Here is a 23,707-nt window from a genome sequence, read left to right as displayed (position 1 = left end):
AATATTAGCGAGCCTCTTCACTCGTAACTTTCAGAAGTCTTTTCTCTTGCCAACCTTCTTCTCATACCTGTCATACACAAACCAACCTACCCTCAACTTCCACTCACCTCTCACCTCTCATTCGTCTACGAATACAGTAAAACCATACGGATCTACACTCCGCCACTATGCGGAGGACACTTCTCCTCGTCCTCGCCGGTGGCGCAGCCGTCTACGCCCGCCCAGTTCCAAATCCGGCGGCGACGCTGACCCCAGACCAAATCGAGAGAGGCTGCACCCTCGACCTGATCCCATTCCGTCGCGAATGTCACGTAGTGAAGAACGAAAACACTACTCTCCGGCATGTTGGAGACACGCCGGCCCCAGATCCTTTATTCGACGTGGGCTGTGACTGGGACGAGGGCGCCCCCCTTCCGCATCACTGCCATCTGGGCGGCTGGGAAATTGAGAACCCCCTCCCCGACGTGGTCCGCTGGCTTCGCGGTTTTCCTTCTCCAGATGGACACCCTACAGTTACCGGCACGCAAACCGAGACAGTCCCCGTGCCGACCACAATCACGGTTCCAGTGCCGACCACAATCACGGTTCCAGTGCCTACCAGTCCAGTGCCCACAAGCCCTGTGCCGACGAGCCCTGTGCCGACGAGCCCTGTGCCAACCAAGAGCCCGGGTGCCAACTACAAGTCCTGTGCCAACCACGAGCCCTGTGCCGACCACAAGCCCCGTGCCAACCAGCCCAGTACCGACGACAACCACGGTTCCTGTACCTACCAGCCCTGTGCCGACCAGCCCTGTGCCGACCAGTCCTGTGCCAACCACAAGCCCTGTGCCCACCACGAGCCCTGTGCCGACCAGCACTCCGACCATAACCACAAGCCCTGTGCCGACCAGCCCTGTGCCAACCACAACAACGAGCCCTGTGCCAACCAGCCCTCCAACCACAACAACGAGTCCTGTGCCGACCAGCCCTGTGCCAACCACGAGTCCTGTACCAACCACAAGCCCTGTGCCCACCACGAGCCCTGTGCCGACCAGCACTCCGACCATAACCACAAGCCCTGTGCCGACCAGCCCTGTGCCAACCACGAGTCCTGTACCAACCACAAGCCCTGTGCCCACCACGAGCCCTGTGCCGACCAGCACTCCGACCATAACCACAAGCCCTGTGCCGACCAGCCCTGTGCCAACCACAACAACGAGCCCTGTGCCAACCAGCCCTCCAACCACAACAACGAGTCCTGTGCCGACCAGCCCTGTGCCAACCACGAGTCCTGTACCAACCACAAGCCCTGTGCCCACCACGAGCCCTGAGCCCACCACGAGCCCTGTGCCAACCAGCCCTGTGCCAACTACAAGCCCTGAGCCCACCACGAGCCCTGTGCCGACCAGCACTCCGACCATAACCACAAGCCCTGTGCCGACCAGCCCTGTGCCAACCACGAGTCCTGTACCAACCACAAGCCCTGTGCCCACCACGAGCCCTGAGCCCACCACGAGCCCTGTGCCAACCAGCCCTGTGCCAACTACAAGCCCTGAGCCCACCACGAGCCCTGTGCCGACCAGTCCTGTGCCTACTACAACCAAGAGCCCAGTGCCGACCAGCCCAGTACCAACCACAACAACGAGCCCTGTGCCAACCAGCCCTCCAACCACAACAACGAGTCCTGTGCCAAGCCCAACGCATGACCCGAATAAGAATGGGCCCGACGCGCTCGACACGCTCCGACATTTGAAGAAGGATAATACAGCCTTGAAAGTTGGTCTCGGTGTTGGATGTAAGTAGTTTAACTATATGGCATTGACAATCCCACGGCGACACATCTGCAGATATCCGTGATCTGTGTCACTACTCCCCTCAAACATGGGGCTGTAGGTGTCCAGACCGGCCACGGCCTGATAGTAGTGTTTTACGCCACCCCCTTTCCCGTATATATTCTTACCCTTGTTACTTCGATGGCTGACGCTTGATTCTGCAGTGGGTTTTGGTATCCCCGCCGCTGCTGCTGCCGGGTGGGTCGCAAAGACTCTTGCCGTGGCTAGGGCTGTGCCCGAAATCGGAAGTGTCTTGGCGGAGGGCCTGCACGTCAACTCACTGGCGAGCCTCGGGGAATTCGGGCTGGGAAACATCCCGCAGTTGTCGGGCTCCAGTCACCCAGGCTCCTCCGATCTGTCCCAGAACCCTTGGGAAAGCGCCCCTGAGGAAGAGTTCTACGATGACGTGGGCGACGTCGAGGACTGGTCGGGCCCCACTCACAACGACGACTCCGATCTATCCCAGAACCCTTGGGACAGCACCCCTGAGGAAGAGGTCTTCGACGAGGACGCCAGTGAGATCCAGGACGGGACCGAGCACGATGGTTACACCGATAGCAGCGGCGAGTTCGAGGACCGCCCGGATGATGTGACCGAAAACGCGGATGAGCGCATCGAGGACTGGCTGGACAACGTTGAAGATGAGTACGGGCCTCGCCAGTTCGAAAACCTGGAGGACCTGGGCCACGACGTGACCGATTCTGTCGAGGAGCTGGAAAGCATGTTGCGCGAGGCGGGCTACAACAGCGAGGAGGTAGAACAGCTCGTGACCGAGTTCCAGGCCGACCTGGCTGCGTCGTCGGAGTCTTACATGTCCGGCGCTGAAGGAGCCGCTGAAGGAGCCGCCGAAGGAGCCGCCGAAGGAGCCGCCGAAGGAGCCGGCTCTATTTTCGAATGGCTTTCTGATACGGTTGCTAACGTGGTTGGTGGTGCCGCCAACGCGGCTGGCGGTGCCGCGAACGTGGCTGGCGGTGCTGCCAACGCGGCAGCTGGCGGTGCTGCGAACGTGGTTGGCGGTGCTGCCAACGTGGTTGGTGGTGCTGCGAACGCGGCTGGCGGTGCTGCCAACGCGGCTGGTGGCGCCTCTTCGGCGATAGAATCGTTCGGTGCCGAAATGGCTGCGGATGTTGCATCTTCAGGAGCGGGCGCCGAGGCGGTAGCTGACGCCCTCATCCAGGCAGGTGTCCCTGCCGGCAATGTCGCATCCACCTCGCAAGCTATCGCCAATGCAATCAAGGCGCTGCCCCAAGCAGGGTCAAGCAATGCGGCGCGCAACGCCGCCCTCAATGTCATCTCAAAGGCTATCACACCTCGAGGCGCGGCCATGTCTGAAGCAGCGTCAGCCGCATTGGGCGGTGCACCTGCTGAGACTGTGGCCAATGCCCTCCGCGAGGCTGGGGTTCCTGAAGATGCTGTCGACGGTACGGTCAAGGCCGTGAATGATGCCATCGAAGGAGCCAGGGCCGCCGGAGAGGCCGGGTCCAAGCTCAGTACTGCCGCGATCAACGCCATCTCGCGCGCCTTCCCTCCGGATTCCGCTGAGACCAGCTCTGGGGGATTCTCCGATGTTGCCGACTCGACCAGGGAAATTTCCCGGGCCTTGATGAATGTCGTCGGGACCTCGTACAACTTCTGGCACGAGTACCCGAAAGCTATCTACAACATCCTCAAGAAGCTTCAGCACAAAAAGCACTCGAAGATCTCGAAGACCTCGAAGGCTCTGGCAAAGATCCTTGGGAACGGCCCGCCACCAGAGATGGGACCCTACAGGGGCCTCACCTTTCCGTTCCATCCCAAGAGGATTCGGGGCAACAGCGTAAAGGTATTGCCCGGAGAGGGTGGCAAGACACCCAGCACGAGCCCATCGCCCAGCGCGAGCGTATATCGACTGTCCAAGAGCCCGTCGCCGACCGAAAAAGGCCCTGACAAGACGCCCAGCATGAGCCCATCTCCCAGCACGAGCCCATCCCAACCGTCCAAGAGCCCGTCGCCGACCGGAAAAGGCCCTGACAAGACGCCCAGCATGAGCCCATCTCCCAGCACCAGCCCATCCCAACCGTCCAAGAGCCCGTCCCAGACCGGAAACGCTGAAAAGGCAACTGGGACAAGCTCAGCTGCTGCGCCAGATCCCACAGGGAAGGGATTCTGTGCGCGCGTAACGAACGAGGAAATGGACGAAGTGATCAAGAATGATGGCAAGACGCTGACTGACGGCCTGACACGCTTCATCGACCAAACCACCAGGTCCGACTACCTGGCCTCCCTGAAGCTGAACCATTCGGAAGTCGACAGGCTGCTCAAGGCCGTCCCAATTGCAATCTGCAGCATGCACATCGACCCGAACACTGTCATCGTGTTACCGGCGGGGTTGATGGAGCCCGAGGAGACGCTGAAGATGATGCTGTCCCTGTGGAACGAGCTGTTGAAGATCAAGCCGGATGGCACAAGCACGGCCCCGCCCGCTCCGCCAGCGCCCAAAACGGGTTATTGTGCGAGCCTGACGGAGGAAGATCTGGCTTTGGCACGTCACGTCAAAGTGGGTGACAAGTCTTTTCAATATGGTGGTGTCAACAAGACCGCACTCGCAAGGTATGCGAGAGACGACCCTGCTGATTTCGCCAGCTTTCTCAACACGTTGGACGACCACTTCTTGATGTGTGCGATGCAAATCAGACTGGAATCCCCTACGACTTCAGGCCTGGAGAAAGCCCAGGCCCAGTACATCTCGCGGTTGGGTGAGGAGTTGATGAGCGCCGTGTCAGAGATTCGCACCGCTGGCACGGACTCTGACAGCTTGGGACCAGCGGCCCCTGATGCACAAGAGGATCTCAACTATGTGCTCATCGACGTCCCAAAGCTGACGCTGCCCCGCGGGCGATTCTGCGAAATCCTCAGGGACGAGGCTACGTTCGAGAAAATGATGCAGGATGAGCCCTTTCGTAACGATGAGCTGGCGCGCGAGCAGATGTTGATGGACGGCCTGGACTTTTTCAAACTCCACAGGGATCTGTATCTGCTGTACCTGAAATTGCATCCTGATGAACTCGCCTCAGCGGTGGATACTGTGGATGATGCGGAGTGCAGGATACGTCAGACTCTTGACGATCAACCGATTCGGATCAAAAAGCCAAACGCATTCCTTTCGTCAGTGCAAACTATGTTGGAGGCACTACGAGAGACCCAGAGGGACTGAAAGGTCCCAGAGTCTGAACCTGGGAAGGCAGCAAGGCAGAGATCGTTTTCAATCTCTTCCCCTCGCGAAGTGTCCTTGTCTGAGATTTCCTTGGTTTTTTGCTTTTCCTCTTCCATCTGAGGGGTTTGGAGAGTTTGGACTCTTGCTTTGTGCAGTTATTCGTTCTTCTCCCGTCAGTGGTGGGCAATCTCATGCCGGGCTGATGGGTGCAGTTTGCTTCCAGGCCATCTTTCCCTGCAGATTGTCCTAAGAGAAACCAGTTGGAACTGGGGAAGTGGGTAATCAGTTCAGTAGAAAAAGAATAAAGGATAAAAAAAGTTTCAAAACAGCTCAGTGTGTGCGTAAACCACGGTTCTCCAATCCTCGACCTTCCCAGACCATGAAAACACCTGGATATACTGTCCGGGTGAGAACACGAATTGTGGACTTGTGCCCAGGCTGCATCTTTCTGATAATGACTAGTATTTCACAAGTAAAAATGATAGTTTGTCGACAAGACTATGAGCATTTGCTAGTGTTGGTAGCAAGTGCTTGGCCGCCTTTGCTCGACTCGCAACGTTCAATGTAGCTCAAAGCACTTGCGACCAATGAAGGGTACTCCTGTTTGACGAAGCCATATCCGGGACTTGAGGTGGCTCACTGATAGATAAAGTTTGAAAGGCTAAGCAATCCGAAGGTCTATGCAAGAGAATTACAAATTACGTCCAAGTATCCAACTTTTTCGGCCCATTCAAAGCTCGATGTCTATCGTGTCCAAGTTGGCAGCGAGCGTAACGTCCAGACCACAACTGACCAGGGCCGAAAGATCGATCATTTCCGCTCAAAGCCGCCTCACCATCTTGGTTTTGCATGGCTTCCGTTCACCTTGGTTGGCAGTGGCCTGACCACCTTGCTGGCCGGTAAGCATACCCACCAGGCCCGAGAGGATGTCCCCGTCCATAACAGCCTTCGCGAATGGCTCGACGTGTCGGGTCATGTTCATCCACATGTTCAAGACAGGCTGGTCAGGAGGGCCGAAGTACGGCGCACTGGGCTGCGGCAGCACCTTTGTGCACTCGGTCAGGTTGTTGATGTTGAAGACGCCCAGCAGGCTCAACCGCACGTACTCCCGGGCGTAGTCCTAGGGCTAAGGTCAGTTTGGAGATTACTTAGAGATATTCCAGGTGCATAATGAGTCGCCATACCTCGTTCCAGTGCTCCTGTCCGCCAGGGCCCGCAAACTCCTTGAATTCCTTTACAATCCTCGGGTCTTTCGACAAGTTGACATCACTCGGGAATTTGAAAACCCGCCTCGGCGCGTTGTTGTCGAGTGTCTGCTTGTAAAACAAAACGTCCCAGACCCCGGGGGTGCTGTCCTGGGGATCTCCTGCCCTATCGGGGTCCACGAACCGCTGCTGCGATGTGGTGTGCGCGCCCAAGAGGGCAGTCAGCCCATGTGGCTCGATCGTCTTGTTGCGGAAGAGCGAGATCAGGTTGTCGGCGCTGTCGAACGGGCTGGGGAGCAGGCCGTCCGGCGCCGGGGCGGAGCTGTCCTTCCTGCCCACGAAGGACCTGACACGGGGGCCGAGGGGACACACGACCGTGGCGGTGGTGCTGGCCATCTGTATCAGGTCGGCCATGCTGGCCCCGTACGCGCTGTACTCGTCGAACCAGTCCTGCATCTGCGCGACGATCTCTTCCAGGCCACGGTTCGCCGGACGTGTCATCTCTTCTGGTGCGAGGACGATGCTCCCGTCGGCCCCGCCCTGGGGCCCAGTTCCCTTAGACCACCCTGCGGCGTCATGAAAGCCTATCCGTACTGCTTGTCGCGCCAGGTTCGTGCACCTCCCCGACGGGCCCCGGAACTTGGAAGCCATGTCGGCGGATATGTAGTGCCAGATGCAGCATGTGTCTGCCGCGCACTGGGGAGTGTCACGGGGCGGGATGTTCGGATATCCCTCGTTGGACTGCCCATCCTCGCCGTCGTCTGTGATGATCTTCTTCACTGAGCGACCAACGGGCGTCAGCTGCGAGTCGGTGAGGTTGAGAAGATCTCCGATGAGCTCTTTGGAGTCGAATTCGGTATCATTGTCTTGTCTGGATTTGATCTCTGAGAGGACTTTGTTCATGCCGGGATACGCGTGGGCGAGCGTGGCTGCGCCAGCGCATGTGGTGATAAGGGTGCTGAATTTCATGTTGTTGTTTCGAAAAGAGCGAAAGTAATGAATGTGGTGAAGTTGTCCAAAAACAAACGAATGTGAAGCCAGTTGGCAATGAGTGACAGTAGGGCCGAAGGAGATGTATGGTTTCATGGCCAGAGTTCTGGACGAATTTGGCGACGACCAGTCCTGTATTTGTAGTTGTCTTCAGCTCCTGCTCTTCCACCTTCCATCTCCTAGTTCTCCTTTCCCCTTGCTTTGGCTGGAACCTGACAGGCACAACGATAGTGCCTGAGAGTTTTCCCGGCGCTCAGACAAGGCTAGACGCTATTTCAAACGCCCATCAGTTGCTCTTTATCTCGGCCCCTATTGTCTTCGTAGCCTTGGGCATAGCTGCTTCAGGGCCGGACTTCCTCACTGACAGCTTTGACATGTCTTGGGAGATTTGATTAGGTAGGAGTCGAAGGCTTGAGACCAGGAATTAGTGCCGTCAGTGCAATGGGCGCCCAACGGACGATCTTAGCCTTCTCATGGCGTGTACAAATACCCAAAGCCAGCCTCTGCGTCCGCAAGCCACCGCCTCCACGCCTGGGGGCTGAGGGGCTGAGTTGTGCACGACCTCTGCCCTGACCGCTATATTTCGGTGGCCTGGTTTCCACTTCGTACCCGAGCCGTGCCCTGCTCCGTCGGGGTGGTACGGCAACCGTTCCATCGGGCGCTATACTCTCTAGAGTTATGCCTGGGTAGTGCACGGATTTCCCCTGAGCTGCAACGCTATGGCGGCCGTGCAGCGGACGGATGACCTTCAATTTCCACCTGCTTATCGGTTCTCGTGCTACATTTGAAATCGGAAGCGGTTAATTCGTAGTCATGGTGCTCTATTGCTAATACATTGTTGCATTTTGCTGCTGTTAAAGCTGCGTCGTGTCTGGATCGAGTCATATTGCCCATGAAAGCCTGTTTGCGGTCGCATTTCCAGGATCGCGTGTATTCCTTGTCATTTTCCGTATGTATACTGTCAATAGTTTAGCTGCGTTACATGAGGATCCTTGAATACTTAAGTGATAGATCATGAAATCCTACTATACTGTATCCCAAGTGGCAGGAACCGGCCCTTAGTCTCACTATTAGTGAGAAAGACACTGCAAAGCGTTTCAGTAATCCTCTGAGTATTAGATGATGAGATAAAAGCGTCAGCTTGACTCCTTCTCCATAAGGGCTCAAACGCCGAGCATGCAGATACCATGCGACTGCGGGTAAGAGAGTGGTACTCACAGAAGGCGATAGATAGGCGACGAAATGGCCGGGAAAGAGCCGGGAATAGAGACGTCAAGAGTCGCATCGCTCATATACCGAGTGGTATTTGGGATTAAAGTTGTACATAAGTTGGACGGCTTCACCTTTGGGGAAATCCCGACTTTGTTCGCGGGGTCTCGGTAATACAGCAGCCTAGTGATAGTAGAGACTGCGTTACACATATCAGAATCACCAGAGCCAGCCTGCGCTGCAGTCTGTCACGACACTACCAGCTACCAAGGCACGGCGAAGCCTGGTGACGAGGAACCGTGAATGCACCACATGTGAGGATGGAATGAATCAGCCTGCTGCTAACGTGTCCGACATGAGGCCCGTTAAGGTTGTTGCCGTCCCCATGACCAGTTTTGTAGAAGGTGTAGAGCGCTTACGCTCAATATTGAGTCCGAGTAGGTTGTTCCTGCTTCTGGTCATCAGATGGTATCTGGAGCTCGGCCCCTACCAATGGCGCAATCTGCCACTGGCTTGACCTGACCTGAGTCCTTGCCCGCGTAATTTGCTACACCTCCTCAGGGGTCCCAAACGTTAAACGTAGACTTCTCCACCCAAAGTCACTTTTGCTAACAATTTGGGCAAAGTGTGACCTGGTGGATCCAAAATCACCAATAGAAAAAGTACAACACCATTTAACGTTTGGGATCCTGGAGGAGGTGTAGCTACGGCCATGTGGACAGTGAATGCCGAATTCAATGTTACAAGGATAAAAATATCTTGCAAGACAAAAGCGGTTGTCAAGACCGCCTTGGCACGATCTGATATCTTGGCAGACCTGGAGGCACAGCCTTTGTCGAAGACACCGGTCAAGGTAATCGATCCACAGCAAATCTCCGCGGGGCATACCGACGGTGCCAATTATAAGTGGCCAGCGATCCGGCCGAACAACAATTTAAGCTTCCGAAGCTAGGAGACATGTCGGATAAAGTTTCCCGGGTGGACCAGATGCCCGAACTCTATGTGATATTTCTGCCGACTTCCAAGTTCTTCTCGGCCATGTGCACAAATCAGTCATCCAAGCCTCCGTCACTCCCTGAACAAGCCAGGCGTTGCATCCGAGCAAGGTGCGCACGTCTTCACGCTGCACTTTCTTGGCGAATCGCCTTCCTCGACAGGAGTGTCATGGGCGAGGCGAAAGCAATAATTCGTGGCGGTCTATCTTTGCATATTGTCGATGTAGCATACAAAAAAAAAAACGACCCAATGGTGGCCAATAAAACCACGCCTGTGCACCAAGTATCCTAGACCAGCCATCCGACGTGCTGCACGCCCGTCTTTCCGAACAACGCCCAAATTCCGAAGTACTCCTCATCCCAACCATGATTCATCATTCATTGGCACAACGCATCATGCCCAAAACGTTCCATTCGGGCTCTATGTCGAACGCTTTACCCCGCCCGGAGGATTTCACGGGATAGGGAACATACTTCTTTCTCACAGACGACCATCCAACTTCGCTCATCTCTACAGCATTCTCTGGCTGGCACCGAGGCCGAAATTTGCTTGTGCTGAGAGCAGCCGTGACGCCTCAGCGAGCTCCATGTCTTCGTCACTGGCGCCTGCCATGCTGTGGCCAGGCAGATCGAACGGAAGAGTCTCCGGCTCGCACGTGGTCCCATCTCGGGGCAGCGCGCCGGTCTGGAAGTAATCCCTAACGGCCTTTGCCGTACACACGGACGGGGCAGCCAAGCTGGTATGCTACAACACACAAAGTCAGCAAGGCGATTTAACACATGCAGATGGGGACCGAAAGCACTTACACCATACGAGTTCTGCACGAGCACGACCGAGCCCTCGAACCCGGCCGAGTTGTTCCGCGCGCTGACCAGCGGCGTGATGTTGTCGGCCACGTTGGCGACGTACAGGATCGGGTGGCCCGTCCTCGCCCCGAACGGCCCGCCGAAGCTCCACTTCGGCCGGACCCGGTGGCCCGCGCACGCGATGCGGTCCTTGACGACGACCGCGCCCGAGGTCCGGCTCACGCGCTCCATCTCCTCGACGTGCGCCGCGTAGTCGACCGGGCTCGCGGGCAGGGGCTGCCCGTCCGCGCAGAGGATCGTGGGGAAGGCGTCGTCGCTGCCCTCGCCCACGCTGGTCAGGGGCTCCTCGGGCGGGACGGGCCTCGCGGTGCACACGTCTGAGAAGGGCAGGCCGTAGCGGGTGACGAAGTCGTAGTAGACCTTGCCGTCTCCCTGCTCGAGCCCGGCGAGGATGTTGGCCAGGTGGGTGAAGTAGTAGTTTGGGCGGTAGAGAGACGTCGCTGCCAGCCGGCGGATCTTGGAGTAGGTGATGATCTCCGGCAGCTCGGACCCGAAATCAGTCTCTGGCATATAGATGATGGGCTGCACGCGAAGCCGGTCGAGGATAGCCTGGTGGCGTTCTTCAATGTCGTCGGGCGATGCGCCGTGGAAAGCGCACTTCAGTGGACCAGCCTGGTGGCACAACCGGTAGAAAGCAGCCATGACACTGTCGGCGTCACGGACAGAGTTGATGTGCAGGCTATTATACCACTCCTGGTAGTCGACGTTGCCATCGCTCACAAGCCGGCTGACCCTGTTCGGGTACATGGCGGCAAACGTCCCGCCGAGGATAGTCCCATAGCTGAAGCCCCAGTACTGCAGCTTCTCCTCGCCCATCTGCTCGAGGATCTCCAGCATGTCGCGCGCGTGCGAGGCCGTGCCGACGTGCCGCAGCAGGCCCGTGGCGTTGTGCGACGCCTCGCACGCCCGCGAGAAGGCGGACGCGCGCGCCCACACGTCGTACATGACGCCCGGGTGCGAGTCGATGACGGGCGTCTCCTGCATGGCCCAGTTCTGCCGCCTCTGCGCCGAGCCCCAACACTCGATCCGGGGAACCGACGCGCCGATGCCCCGCGGGTCGAACGTGACGATGTCGAAGTTGCGGCCCACGACGGCCTGGAGCTGCGACCCGTGGTCCTTGAGCGCCCAGATCCCGGAGCCGCCTGGGCCGCCTGGGTTGAAGAACACCGGGCCTTTGTAGTCCTTTGTGTCTGTTGCTCGCAGGCGGGCGATGGCGAGGACGACGTGCTGGCCGTCGTCGGGCTCGAGCCAGTCCATCGGTACTTCCAGCCGCGCGCAGTCGTAATCGCCGTCGAAGCAGCTATGCCATTCAAGGGTCTTGCTGGGTTTTATGTTTCCCCATGAGAAACCCTCTGTCTGTACGTCTGTATCGATGCTGGAAACGTCTTGTCTAGGATTTGGAGACTTGTGTACTACGATACCAAACGTGATAAAGCACGCAATCGCGAGGAGAGCGAGGGGGAGCTCGAATCGGAGCCTTCCAGACTCTCTCCGCACAAGTGGGCGAAGTGGGCGAAGCAAAGGCGCTTTCTCGTCCATGTCGAGCAGAGTGAAGAATATCAAGCAGACTGGAAGGAGTAGACAGGTGGTTGGTGGGCAAAATCAAGCTAGAAGGAAAGGAGAGTCACCCAATAAATCTATAGAAATCTATTCCAATAGGAAACCAAATAGATCATGTTGCGAAAGTGAGACCGAACAAGAAGGATGGGTGGGTGAAGAACAGCCAGCTGACCGTCGTTTAGATAACTGCTGGCCAGATAGACACACCCACAGATGGAATAGATAAGACTCTTCAAGGCGGTGGAGATGGTTGGGGACCAGACGCCGCCCGCCCACTCACGTCGAAGCAGAAGTCAGCCATCATGCCAAGAAGACAAGGGCCCCGTCAGAGTCCTCTGGGGAAGACCCCGGATCTGCACTCACCTTTGCCTGCCGTCGTGAGTCGAGGACCCTTTCAGCGTCCGGGCCAAGCTGGCCTTGTAACAACGCACCGGCAGCGAAGCCCGCCCCCGTGTCTGAGACAGAGAGCAACCACCCTTCACCAATCCTATCAGCGGTGCGAATCGACCTCTGTCCACGAGTCGTGGGGGCCAACGCCTGTCTCATGATAGAGTTCGGACACCGCCCGCAGCTGACTCGTCGAGGTGAAGGCTCTGCAACCCTGACCAAGGTCGCAAAATGCTGTCGCATGACGTGCCCCAAAGGGTCTTTTGGGGGTGAGCTGGAGAGCTGAGCGGTTTACAAGGATCACACCCGAGATCACACTCGGGGCTTGTGTGCGGCGCAACGCATCATTAGCATGTGGCCAGTAGCCACAGGGCCTTTAGTAAACCCCACCCGCGACTGAATTGCTGCCAAACTTGCCCCTTCTCCACCTCGATTGTTCACCACCCCGCATAGGATCTCCCTTACGGGGAAGTACGGCAGATGCTGAGATGCCAGGACAATATCAACTTGGTGGGAGATTTGCAAACTCCCCGACTGGATTGATCACACGCCGAGTCTAGGCAGTGTATCTTAATAAGCAACGATTTCTTGTTTCGTGCATGGCGGGTCTACTTCCAGAATGTCCTCCGCGCCGGCAGTGACTAGGGTGGTCTAAATTGATTAAATACTCCGCTGCCACGGGACCTCAGCGCGATGGGACGAAAAAAGGACAGACGGCAGTAGGGATGACTGCGGAGGATTGTTCCCAACTACAATTTAGGTATATAAATCGAGCTATGTGCTGCACATCCGTGTTCGTTTTTGCACTGATGCGATGCCAATCGGATTTATCGTCATACGAGAAGTCGCGGATGCTTTCAGTTGGAAGCTTGTCTCTCTGCATCTCAGCGCCAGCCCCTTATATTGGACGCGTTGTGCAAAACGCGGCTGCACGTGGTCTCCTTCAAGAGAGTGAGTGCTAATCCAATCACGCATGAAATCATGCTCGGGAAAGCAGGCAAATGTCGAAGTAGATAATACTCACAAATGTCAGGTTGGTGACGACTTTGCTCACAATGGCGGCCCTCACAACTCACAGCCTCTGCGGACTTTTTCCACGGCATTCCATGCTAGGGAAAGGAGTTGGCAAGGTCGTGGAAGGATTGACCTGCTACATCTCTATATGGTCAGACATGTTGTCTGTGATCAGGGAATGCACAGATTTCGACCAGGTCACTCGAAAAGCAGTCCGTTGATACTTCGCATCGGTGGAAGGCCTCCAATGAGATGTTTATAACTTGATGCGACCTTCTGGCAGAAGGATGAGATAAACACGCCCTGACACGGCTGCTACTCGGTGGTTGCGGACATGTTTGCGTTGACTCCATTGTGTGATGGGTGCTCTCACAATTTAGGTAGTTATTCGCCTGTAGTTATATTAGTTCTAAGGAACAGGCGTACTTTATGACGAGGTGACGACGAATATCATTTGCACGCCTCAAGTTGATAAAAAAAGATGCTTCCAAACTCCCAGAAACTTTTTAGACCCGCTTCTAGCTCTCGCTCGACTCACGGCAATACTAACTATGCTCCCGTGCTGATGTCCGCCAGTCACAGACACTGGAAACTTTGCGTCTCGTACCAAACCGGCGCTGGATTCTGCCAAACCCATCCATCTGAATAATGTGTGCCGTTGTACCAAAATTCGTCAGTTGAACCCGTAACCCCGTGAATGAGCAGGACCACGGCCTCGGGCAGTGAAGAGTTCAGGGCTGTCGTCGACTCCAATTGTATGTGATCGGAGCTTCCAAGGGGCCGGCCTTTAGTTAACAAGTCAGCTGGGTTATTTGTGCATGTGACCTGCAACCTCATGCAACCTGACAGGCTGCGGTGAGGCCCAGTGTAGTTCTGGGGTAGACAAACATGTATGGTCAAACACTTGGGCACGTATCTGTCCACTGTCCAAATTCTGGTAGACCCCCAGTGTACAGTTCCCGTCGTCCTGAACCTGGCACCATGACAAGCCCTGGTCGCGGCCAGGAGGCTCTGTAGAAGCAGGAGAAGGTGGCGGGCCGGATTGAGACGATGTCGTTGTGTTTTTGGAGGGTTGGTCATTGGTCGAGGTCTGTAGGCGGGTTGTGCCAATGACTATGACTGCGGCAAGTAGCAGGGCCAACGCAATAGCTGTGATGACAATTGCTGCCATTCTGGGTCTCCTGCGACAGGGGGGTTGGCGAACAACATGCCTGCGATGATTCCTCTGGCCGGTTACTTGAAGATTCGTTGACACTTTTGCTGATTCATAATGTTCGTAGTAGTTCTTGTCAGAAGCCATGTTGGTTACTATCTCCACGTGTGGAATTTTGAAAAACCGGATGGGTTTTCCAAGGTGGTCATTTGACAATCATTGAGGGTCAGGGAAAAAGAACGAAGGTGTCAGCAACATAGATCGTTGTCGAAACCGAAGATCGGAGCTGGACACAAACAAGGCTGAGGAGCTTGAGCACTTACTTTGAACTGGCAGGTGCTGAAAAGCATGTATGAGCAGTTGAAATCTTATCGAGCCACTACATCGTAGGGTTCTCATCACGGTACCCAAGCCGTTGGGACAATGCGCTTGCCAAGTCTGAAACTTGGATGGGCATTGATGTATCCCAGAGCTTATCCGACAAGCCATCGACCTTATTAGGACCCAAGGGCAAATGTTGCACTACCCCTACACGTTACAGCTTGCTTTGCGATGTTGCATTCGTACTAATGCAGGTCAATAGCCGTCGAATGCATTTGAGATCACGAACTGTGGATCCCAGCTAATTTCCGAGAGGGATTATGGTTCGGGAAGGTCGATAACACTACCCGCCCCAGCAGCGGAGCATTAAATACGGGTCCTTCGGGGCTGGATGTATTCTCCGGGTAGTTGGAAAGCTCAGTCTATCGTTATGTGCTTGTTTGGCATGGCGGATGGGACATCGCTTCATTGAAGATGCAGGAGCTTCCATTACTGCAGCGTCTGCAGCCGGTGCCTTACAATCTCGATCCCACTCGAACTCCACGACATGTCTTGCTTTAACTTCTAAGCTTCTACTGCCACTGCCATCGATCGGCCGCGTCATCTGAAGATGATTATGCTCTATGAGCCTCCTTGCAGCCCACAGTCTGTCGTATGCCTTGAGGCTACTACTCTTTGTATTGTCCAATATGAAGACTTCCTCTGATTCTGGGTTCAGATAAGTCCTTACGGTGTTGTATTCCTTCATGTATTACCGAGCAGAAGATGGCCTTACCAACCGCCTTGGGAAACAGGTCACTGCCAGTGCTACTGACTGGACAGTTACTAGGAATTATTTGAGTCCTCGAAGAGGTGATTATTGACCGGACCTTGCGCATAAGGACTTGGCAGATTGAAAGCATGGCAAAAAAAACAAGGTTTCGGCTGCGCTTAATCAATCGGCGAAAGGCTGATGACTCGGCACGACCCACGTGCGGTGCATGCCTTCATTGGCTTTTCACATGAAATTGGGAACAACAACCCTCCGTACCTGCAGCTTGGAAGACCTGCTCAGTTGATGCTGGAAATATGGCAGATGCTTAGTCAACTTTATTTCGGCACTTCAGCACGCGGCCAGGGCGGATGCTGTCAGGGCAGACAGCTTAGCACATGCACGGCAGTGATCTAGACCCGTCCGCAAGAGTTTACTTCCCGCGCAAGGCCGCGGCTTGGGCGGCCTGGTTACCTTTTGAGTTGGGCGTAGAATTCAGCCCAGAGTTGTACTGTGGTTCACTCATCGATCAACACGCGGAAGAGATGCGCAGGCTTTCAGTAAACACGCGTCTACGATGCTTGGCACACAACAAAGATGCCAGCAATTCTTTCGTGCTGCGCAATCACCGTGCCGCGCGAGTGACGGTCGACACGGCCAGACCTTCGGATCGACGAGTATGAGGCACGGCGAGGCATCACTGGCGCTGGCAACCAGAGGTGTCCATTTGAACAACTGTGTCGTCATGAACAACAACAATTCATCACATCTTGTAGAGGGCCTTGTTGCGGATGTGGTTGCAGGACAGACGCTCATATGTCCGTAGGCTAATGAATGCCATCAGCATACAAGAGTGATGCTGACTGCAGTCGGAAATGCAACAGCTGGCTGCTCCATTCCCGACGCTCGGAGAGGAGCCTGCCAATCGGAGAAACCCCCAACTCGGAAGACCGTTAGGAGCCCATGCCAAAGCCGACAGACGGCCTTAACGGCGCTACCGCCGTGGCGGCACACAACCAGATGAATGCTGTTTTAGTGCCTGTTGAGCTTTGCCTGTGCCGGCGGTCCAATACGCTAGATGCTATGTCGACCACCCGGAAGTCTTGCCCCTTGACTTGCAGGGTTCATCTGTCACTCGCAGGCGGGCGGCTCATCCGCCTGCACTCGTCTGTGCCGTCATCGACTGAGTGGTATCTATGCTCTAAGAGACAGCCTCAGCCGGTAAAAAGTGAATCCTGGAATACTGTAATATCACTAATCACTCCCACACAGGCTGGAGATCTAGCGGCTGTCAACGATACCCCCACAGATAGGAGAAGACGATTATTACTCTCATATGCAATCAATCGTATCAAAATGGCGCTAGTGACTCGCACATAACACCACACATCAAAAATCGTATGCACTTGTTATCGGAGCTACATTTAACGATTTCTCTACGACCAAACCTCTAGACTTAACAAGGATAGAAGCAATTAATAGCTATAAATGCCCTCTTTCTTTTAATATAGGGCGTATATAGCGTAAGGCTATTTTTAAAGTATAGTAATTAAGAATATATTAAAAATTAAGCTTTTCATAGAAATTTATATATATATTTAATTGCTATACTTTAAATATAGCTTTATATTATATATACCTTATATAAAAAAAAGAGGGTATTTATAGCTATTAATTACTTTTATCCTTATTAAATTTACAGATTTAATTATAGCGCAATTTAAGTTAAAAGCTAAATTTAAGGTAATATTTATTATTTTAAAAGGGGTTATGCTTTTTATATATTATAATTAAAGTTATTAAGTTTAACCCTATAAAAATAACCTACTTAATTTAAAAACATAGCCTTTAAGATTAATATTTTAGCTAATTATTTAAATATAACTTTTAACTTAAATCGCTTTATAATTAAATCTTTAAGCTTAATAAAAATAAAAGTAATTAATAATTATAAATACCCTCTTTCTTTTAATATAAGGCGTATATAATATAAAGCTATATTTAAAGTATAGCGATTAAATATATATTAATAATTAAGAATATACTAAACTTTTTTAGTTATTAACTTAAATATCTTAATAACCACACCTTTAAAATTAATATAAATAAAATCAATAAATAGCTAAGAATGCCCTCTTTCTTTTAATATAAAGTATATATGGTATAAGGCTATATTTGCTTAGAAATTAGCAATATGGTTGTTAAATAATAAGTGCATATAATTTTTGGTGTGAGGTGTTATGTGCAGGCCATTAGCGCCATTTTGATACGATTGATTGCATATGAGAGTAAGTCCGTACATTAGCAGCGCCTACAGGTGAGACATTCCATCACCATGAACGAATATAAATAGACGGCATCAATCGCAGACTACAGCACCAGACCATTTGCCACACAAGCCGCCTGTGAATATCTGTTACCAGCCTCAGCACTTATAAAAGCAGTATCAATCGATACGAATTGATCATAACCTTCTACCACATCTGAACTACGCCCATTAGGCCGACTCAACCTTCTAAACACCAAGATGGCCCCATCACTGCCCAAGACTTACCGAGCCGCTGTCCTTGATGACAAGGGAACCAAGCTGGTTTTGAAGGACATCGACCTCAAGCTGCCCGGCCCCGGCCAAGTCCTTATCAAAGCACTGGCCTGCGGTGTCTGCCACACTGATGAGTTTCTCCGGCAAGGCTTCCTGGGTAACTCCTTCCCCCGGATCCCCGGCCACGAGGTGATCGGAGACATAGTCGCCGTCGGCGAGGGAGTCACCCGCGTCAGGGAGGGCGAGAGAGTTGGTGGACCGTGGCACGGTGGTGAGTCTCTTCCTGTATTTCCCATCCCTAGGACCCCCCGCTCTTGGTTCGCCTCTAGGGCCGACCACCCGGGAGCTAAGACGCCTCCGAACCAATGCCGCTGACGTCAAGGTGGTGATGATCACCAAACACAGGCCACGATGGAACCTGCCGGTCCTGCCAGCGCGGGGTCTTCCAGACGTGCGACAACGAGGAGATCAACGGGGTGACGATGGACGGCGGGTACGCGGAGTACGTGCTCCTGCGCGCCGAGGCGGCCGTGCGGATCCCCTCCGACGTCGACCCGGCCGAGGCAGCACCGCTGCTCTGCGCCGGCGTGACGACGTTCAACTCGATGCGCCGCATGGGCGTGATGCAGGGGGGCCTGGTCGCGGTGCAGGGGCTCGGCGGGCTGGGCCACCTGGCGGTGCAGTTCGCGAGCAAGATGGGCTACGAGGTCGTGGCCATCAGCAGCGGGGCGACAAGAAGGACTTCGCGACGCAGCTCGGCGCGCACCACTACGTCGACACGAGCAGGGAGGACCCCGTCAAGGCGCTCATGAAGCTCGGCGGCGCCGCCATGATCTGCTCCACCGCGCCGCACCCCAAGGCCATCAGCCCGCTCGTGGGCGGGCTCGCGCCGCAGGGCAAGCTGATCGTGCTGGCGCCGCTCGGGCCCGTCGAGTTCGACACGGCGACGATGGTCACCAAGGCGGCGAGCGTGCACGGTTGGCCGTCCGGGCACGCGCTCGACTGCGAGGAGACCATCGCGTTTGCGGGCACCCACGGCGTCAAGTGCTTGATTGAGAAGTTCCCGTTGGACAAGGTGCAGGAGGCGTTTGAGCACATGACGAGTGGAAAGGTTCGGTTCAGGGCTGTCCTGACGATGTAGTCTTCTTTCGAGCGCAAGAGTTCGACGGGTTGATCAGACGTAGTTAATCGCAGGTTTCAACCGGCCTTTGCGTGCATCTGAGCGACGTGGTGACCTTGGGTGTGAATGGCTTGCGTGTACCAGTGTCCGTTCATGAGCAGCAGGGTGAGATATCCTCTGGTCATGTGGAACCACATGAAGAGGTCGACAGTCGTCCAGAGGGATAGTTGAGCCCACTCATCAACCGTCCCCGTCAAATTGACCAGCCCGCTTGCTCAGCAGGCCAATCTTGAACCACTCGCCCAGACCTTTATGGTCCATGACCTGGCCAAAAGAAGACACCGAATCGGTCTCATTGAAAGCACCAGCAGGCATCGGAGTCATCGCCGGGCCATCGTCCAACTGCCTCGCCTCAGGCTTCCAGACGCACTGGAAATCCTTGTACCGCAGGTCCTTGACGGCGCTGACCCACGACCCCAGGCATGAGCCCTCTGGGCTCTCGGCGTACATGAGGCCCGGCGAGCCGCCGTAGCGCACCAGCACGAACGGGACGCCAAAGTGCGCGGCCGCCTTCTTGACGCGCTGGAGCTTCTTGCGGCTGGTGACGTGGTGCGTGCGGATCAGGGTGACGAACAGCGTCCTTGTGGTGCCCATGCTGCTGCCGGCATGGCGATACGGGAAGACGTCGACTTTCGTGTGGATTACAAGTCCAGAAATGGTCGTCGAAGTCAGGTGACGCGTGGGTGGTTAATTCAATATCGCGCCTGTAAACCCGAGTGTAAGAAGCTTAACGGGTACTGTCGGTGGAACGTCGTTCCATGCCGATGGCCGGGGGAGCACCGGTGGGGGCCGTGTAGATAGCGGACACTGCAGATCCGGACACAGTCAGGGCACAAAGCCTCGGTTCGTATTCGGTGCGATACGGTCAACCCCAAGCGTCTTACACCAGATGACAACCATGACAGTTGCTCACGGTCAGCAACTGCTATGGAACCGGCGGGGCTAGTGCAGGCCAATGCCGTGGCCGTCCAATTGGACGTCTCACAACCCATCATGACAGCGAGAGGATTTCCAGCCCCCAGCAGGTGCAACCACACCACCGGATCCCATCACCATCTTTCAGCCTCCGGACCTGGGGGCGGACGCCAAGGAAATGGTCGCATGTGAACCTGGGCTAGCCAGGCTAGAGGCTGCGCTAGAAAATGCACTAGAAGCTGGCTAGAAGGGAAGTGGAAATATCTTGCCCACCGGTGCGGCACAGGGGTCCGCCACACCACGACCCAGATATCGTCGCCGCTCTCAGACGATGATAATGCCAAGCGGTCTCGAAGGATTGTGGCAAAAGAGACAGGTTTGGCGCTTGGGAGGGGGAACAACACGATAACGTCCTTGAACTCGACTCCTAGCTTGCCATTGGGCGATGTCCATTGCGTTGTGTTGAGCTAAGGTGGGACGCCTTCACGCCCAGGAGGTTAAACCACATGGGCCTCATCCCACTCGGCCGGTCTGCCTGTCTGCCTGCAACCCACTGTGCAGCCCTACCATCACGCAAGCTAACAAGGCTAAGACCGTGGCAATCCGAGTCCTACACGAGCATGCCACATGGTGGGAACCCCGCCCGTACTGGTCGATCCTTTCCAGAGCCATTGTGCATCCATCAAAGCCTTGTCACATCGTCGGAGGGGAGCCCCTTTGCCGCGAGCCTTGCACAAACACTCGAGCAGGAAGATCACAAACGCAGCACGAGTAAACATCACAGGCATTTGTTGGGGTGTAATTAATACATTGCAGCTTCATATCTAAGTCGACCCAGTCGACGTATACATAACGCTCATGTCACATTATATACGGGTATTATTTCCTGGTAGACGCCCCGTAGGACAACCGCTAGCTCCAAAGAGATCTAGTCACGCGGCTCTCACGAGCGGATCCTCTAACCGCAGTACTCGAAGCCAGGGCACGCAACAGCGCTGCCCTTGACATCACCAGCAACGCCGGCGACCTGGAGGATGGCGTTGATCACACCGCCGATACCCTCCCCGGCGCTGAGACCAGCGGCCAGGCTGTAAGCGTACTCGTCCCAGGTGCGCGGGCTCTTCTTCATCCAGATGTAGCTGGCGATGGCGCCGACGGACATGGCGGTGCTGTACTGGGTCTGGGGCAGGGTGAAGGCGAGGCCGACGGCGTTCATGTTGGGCACGTAGCAGTGGTACTTCTTGGGGATCCACAGGTACTTGGCGGCGACGAGGGCGACGGAGAAGACGCCCAGCGCGACGGCGGTGATGCCCGAGGACGTGGGGACGGGGAAGTTCTTGGCGGTCACGGCCACGGCGGTGGCCTTCCAGGCGGCGACGGAGGGGATACCGAACTGTAGGAGTAGGTAGAAAGTCAGCACATGTGTCAGATGTCACGGCGAGGAGAGTGTTCTTACCTGGCACGAGTCGGCGAGCGCCTCGTCGATGATGCATGGGTAGGCCTCAGAGAAGAGGACGAAGAAGCCACAGCAGAGGACGATGCTGAACACCGAGCCCACGGCTTGTGCAATGAATTGCACGCGGGGCGAGGCACTGAGAAGGTAGCCGGTTCGCAAGTCTCCCAACATGTCCACGGACTGTGCGGCGGCTCCTGCAGCGACGATGCCTCCGGTCATGTTGATGCGCTGGGCTGCCACACCGTGCTCGCCCTGTCCCTGCGTGACACCTCCGAAGACCAGCTGTGAGCTCTTGGCGCATGTGGAGACGGGATTGATGTCGGTGGCACCCGAAGACTGTGCTGCAATGAAGCTGAAGACGAAGGCGAGGATGACGGCGAGGATGGTCAGGCCGGGGCTGACGTGGTACTGAAGAGCCAGCACGATCATGGAGAGGGCGATGGAGGCGAGGACACCAATGGACCAGGTCCAGGTCGGCACCTGCTCGGACTGTGGCGACGGGTCCTCGATCTCTCGCTCCTCACTTGTGAGGTGCTTGGCTGCGAAGGATCGCGTCTGGGGGATCTTCCCCGCCGTCTCGAAGATTGCCCTCTTCAGCCCGCGGTAGAGAATGGGGCCGTTCATGGCAACCTCGGCGAAGGAGGCGCAGAGCATCACCATGATGCCAACCCACAGGTTCCAGTATCGGGGGGAAGGCCGGGTCTCCGTGTCGGACAGTGAGTTGTAGCTGTACCAGCCCGGGAAGCGGTTGATGCCGGTCTCCTCGTCCAGGCCCTCCTCGACTCCGAAGGTCGCGCCGTACTTGACGGTCAGGGGCCCGATGAGTGCCCAGGCGAGCACGCTGCCTCCGAAGAACGAGAGGGACGCGTTCAGACCAGAGAGGATACCCGCACCAATGAAGGCCGGTGTGTACTCGAAGATCCAGCCCCAGGACTCAGCGGCGATGATGCCGCTCCATCCCCAAGTGTACAGCCACCAGAAGACGTGGTGGTCCCACAGGATGCCGGGGGCGTAGATGGAGACAACACGCAGAAGGGCAGCGCCACCAAACGCAAGTGCAAGACACCTGGCCTTCCTGCGACCGCTGGCCTCGCTAGCGGCACCACCAGCGTGGAGTGCTCGGACGGTGTATGCCACGGCCGTGGGGGAGGGGAAGATGAGCTTGAGCTTCAGGATGTAGAACTTTCGGAGGGCGATGGCGAAGAACAGTCCATAGTAAGCCGTGCAGATGGAGAATGTGACAAGCTTGCCAAAGTCTGGGGTAGAGTTAGCTTTCCCGATCGCCCTAGTTCTGACACAGTTCCAGAAACACCAAGTACGGGGACGGGAAACTGCTCACCCTCCTCAGCCTTGTTCGACATGAGACCCATCTGGTACATTGCGGGGATGGGGCCGACGAAGATAATGCCTAGACCACCAGCGGCGGTGGCAGCGGTCTGAACAGTAACATTTTCCTACATCCCAATGTTAGTGAACTCTGACAGGATCATGCTCTCGAGTGAGTCACAAACCTTGGGACCAAAGTAGCCTCCGCCCAGGATCCTGGGGGCGACTCTGGAAATCGACTTGAGAATAGCGAAACCAAGGATACCACCGAACAAGGAGGCGCCAAACGTCCAGCCGGTCTTGAGACCGAGGTAGATATTTGATGCCGAGACGACAGCGCCCAAGCAGACACCAACGACCAGAGCACGGACGGTGAGCTGCTGCTCCTCCTCGGGGACGCCCTTCAACGGCGGGAAGGGGAACCTGTTGTCGAGGATCTCGGACTCGTCCTCGTCAACGGGGGTCTTCTCGCCGTCGATGTCCACGAACATGTCCTTCTCGCCGGCGGAGTGAGGTCTCCGCTCGCGGACCGTCTCGGGCACCTTCTCGGGCACCTGCTCCCCCGTCTTCGCATCTGCCGGGGCAGTGACGGGAGCCGTAGTAACGTCGCGGGCCTGGATAGACGCCATCGTGACTGAGGTTGGAGTTGACGGTCACTGCTGAGGGACACGACCTCGAGGACCTGAAGGAGAAGATGGAATATCTTGAAACGACTGAGCAACCCACCTCGGGGAGGCACATGCAGAAGGACGCGGTCCTTTATTCCTTTGTGCGCTCGCGTGGTCGGAGGAGTCAGGCCAGGGTCCACTGCATGTTCGCTAGATCAAGCGGG

The 23,707-nt window shown here is 55.6% G+C and overlaps 6 protein-coding genes across 6 annotated transcripts; 2 read left to right on the top strand and 4 right to left on the bottom strand.

Annotated features, from left to right (window-relative positions):
* Positions 1-167: 167 nt before the first annotated feature.
* Positions 168-5,004, top strand: INS49_003061 (uncharacterized protein; the record flags this gene model as incomplete). The annotated part of the gene is made up of 3 exons (XM_043163859.1): positions 168-687; positions 740-1,774; positions 1,976-5,004. 3 exons carry the CDS (start codon positions 168-170, stop codon positions 5,002-5,004), a joined length of 4,584 nt encoding a protein of 1,527 aa, XP_043032365.1.
* Positions 5,005-5,824: 820 nt separating this feature from the next.
* On the bottom strand, positions 5,825-7,178 carry INS49_003060 (uncharacterized protein; the record flags this gene model as incomplete). The annotated part of the gene is made up of 2 exons (XM_043163858.1): positions 5,825-6,124; positions 6,189-7,178. 2 exons carry the CDS (start codon positions 7,176-7,178, stop codon positions 5,825-5,827), a joined length of 1,290 nt encoding a protein of 429 aa, XP_043032364.1.
* Positions 7,179-9,914: 2,736 nt separating this feature from the next.
* On the bottom strand, positions 9,915-11,527 carry INS49_003059 (uncharacterized protein; the record flags this gene model as incomplete). The annotated part of the gene is made up of 2 exons (XM_043163857.1): positions 9,915-10,148; positions 10,211-11,527. 2 exons carry the CDS (start codon positions 11,525-11,527, stop codon positions 9,915-9,917), a joined length of 1,551 nt encoding a protein of 516 aa, XP_043032363.1.
* A 6,456-nt stretch (positions 11,528-17,983) lies between these two features.
* On the top strand, positions 17,984-19,186 carry INS49_003058 (uncharacterized protein; the record flags this gene model as incomplete). Its single annotated transcript, XM_043163856.1, has 4 exons — positions 17,984-18,269; positions 18,404-18,705; positions 18,753-19,135; positions 19,183-19,186. The coding sequence occupies 4 exons, from the start codon at positions 17,984-17,986 to the stop codon at positions 19,184-19,186; spliced, it is 975 nt and encodes a 324-aa protein (XP_043032362.1).
* Positions 19,187-19,358: 172 nt separating this feature from the next.
* On the bottom strand, positions 19,359-19,772 carry INS49_003057 (uncharacterized protein; the record flags this gene model as incomplete). The annotated part of the gene is made up of 1 exon (XM_043163855.1): positions 19,359-19,772. The coding sequence occupies one exon, from the start codon at positions 19,770-19,772 to the stop codon at positions 19,359-19,361; it is 414 nt and encodes a 137-aa protein (XP_043032361.1).
* A 1,279-nt stretch (positions 19,773-21,051) lies between these two features.
* Positions 21,052-23,504, bottom strand: INS49_003056 (uncharacterized protein; the record flags this gene model as incomplete). The annotated part of the gene is made up of 4 exons (XM_043163854.1): positions 21,052-21,486; positions 21,550-22,805; positions 22,889-23,003; positions 23,061-23,504. 4 exons carry the CDS (start codon positions 23,502-23,504, stop codon positions 21,052-21,054), a joined length of 2,250 nt encoding a protein of 749 aa, XP_043032360.1.
* Between the last annotated feature and the right edge of the window lie 203 nt (positions 23,505-23,707).

The sequence above is a fragment of the Diaporthe citri genome (assembly GCF_014595645.1).
Source record: "Diaporthe citri strain NFHF-8-4 chromosome Unknown scaffold_1, whole genome shotgun sequence".
NCBI classification, from domain to species: domain Eukaryota; kingdom Fungi; phylum Ascomycota; class Sordariomycetes; order Diaporthales; family Diaporthaceae; genus Diaporthe; species Diaporthe citri.
Note: the sequence above shows the minus strand (reverse complement) of the source record. Positions and strands in the feature narration are given on the sequence as shown.